The sequence below is a fragment of the Hyposmocoma kahamanoa genome, unplaced genomic scaffold (genome assembly GCF_003589595.1).
Source record: "Hyposmocoma kahamanoa isolate Upper Pololo Valley unplaced genomic scaffold, ASM358959v1 183, whole genome shotgun sequence".
NCBI classification, from domain to species: domain Eukaryota; kingdom Metazoa; phylum Arthropoda; class Insecta; order Lepidoptera; family Cosmopterigidae; genus Hyposmocoma; species Hyposmocoma kahamanoa.
The window spans coordinates 11,778-13,408 of NW_020653714.1; the positions used below are offsets into that span (position 1 = coordinate 11,778).

General features: G+C 38.6%; 1 protein-coding gene across 1 annotated transcript in view; it reads right to left on the reverse strand.

Annotated features, from left to right (window-relative positions):
* The window catches only part of LOC113226220 (venom carboxylesterase-6-like), a 12,296-nt gene extending 10,994 nt beyond the window's left edge, over positions 1-1,302 (reverse strand). Inside the window, exons 1-2 of the mRNA XM_026458781.1 lie at positions 1,260-1,302; positions 30-175 (exon numbers count right to left, since the gene is read on the reverse strand). Of these exons, the coding sequence (XP_026314566.1) occupies positions 30-175; positions 1,260-1,302 (189 nt within the window). The remainder of the gene's footprint in view (positions 1-29; positions 176-1,259) is intronic.
* Positions 1,303-1,631: the final 329 nt, after the last annotated feature.

Genomic DNA, 1,631 nt, shown 5'->3' on the forward strand with positions numbered 1-1,631 from the left:
GGTGACAAATAATGGTAATGCACACTGACGGCTCCAGCGGAACAGCCCATGAGGGTGACGTTATCAGGATTGCCTCCAAACATGACGATATTGTCCCGTGTCCAGAGCAAGGCCATCGATTGGTCTTTAAGTCCTGCATTGCCGGGGACTACCTCATCACCTGTGCTTAGGAATCCTGCAAGAATTATGAATAGAAATTAAATAAGAAGGGATGTTTTTAAGTACGCCTTGATGATGGACGCTACATCTTCAGTAGTGATATATTAGGACAGACGAATCACAACGATCGTAAACAGGATCAACTTTGAAGTGCTCCATGAAAGGGTTTGCGATTGTATCCTTACTATCAGACACGCGGACGACTCATCCTCGGATTCAATTTACCCGATTCCTTCCACTCGCGGGCACACGCATGTACTCAAAGGCACTCACAGGCACTCATAGGAACTTGTGTTAAAATGCAATCTCAACTATTTAGTGGAATAATCAATCCGTAATTACGTTTCCGTACCTGTTTAATTACAATTTTTGATGATGAATATTATCTAGTGTTTTAATTGCTACATACAGTGTATACATATTTATTCAGTACAAAAATATGGAAATAAATATGCATACAAAAATCTGCCCTTTAAATTTATCATATTTATCAGTTTTAATTAATAATTGTTAATGAAAAACACTGTAAAGATTGAAAATGGATTAATTGTTAATTGTAGATGTACACGATTAACAGTTCGTTAATCGTTAATTACAACAACAGTAATTAACAATTAATTAATTGTTAATTGCTGTTGTCGCGATTGACAATTAATTACTTGTTAATTGGTGTTGTCACGATTGACAACTAATTAATTGTCAATCTTTAATTGCCTGAACAATAAAATTTTGCCCAACACTGTCCTATGGTAACACTCCTCAGCCGCACCCTGTAAAATACGAAGTACAGTAGCATGTAACTTATCAATTACAACTCTATGCTCTACTTCATTGTACCTGCGCATCCAGTCTAACTGCGCATCCAGCAGGCCGTTTTGTAATATTAACATCTATAAAAGATTTTCACAAAATATTCCTATACTCCTCAGATTGTGTAGTGTCGCGCTCAACCCAAATGAGTTTATTGCTTACGGTTGCACGGGAACACTGTAGTTTTGTCCTGAGTACTTTAAAGTTACATGTAACTTCGAGGGGGAAATGATCGGACCAGTGCGTTCCATACTTTATACGCACACATTCAACCGATTACCACGCAGCACCTTGCGCAGCCGTGAACATAACGAACGTGTAAGAGCTCGGCATAACGCTCTGCAACTTCTCCACGTCCGCATAAATCCACTTTTGAAAACTACAAAATCAACCATCTTCTTCCAAAACAAGTAACCCGGATGCGCATTGAAATCACCCAGAACAAATACAGACTCAACATCAATATTTCCAATTACTGCACTTATTATACTAAGACACTGAGTAACGTCAGGTAAAATATAAACACAGTTTGTAGGCATGTGCACGGAAAAAAAGAGCACAGTTCGGTTACCCGTTCTAGTTACAATAGCTGTAAAATTCTTACTATCACAGTTCACTAAGTTGACTTCTTCAAACGCACTTTTCCGCCAGAGCAACGCCAC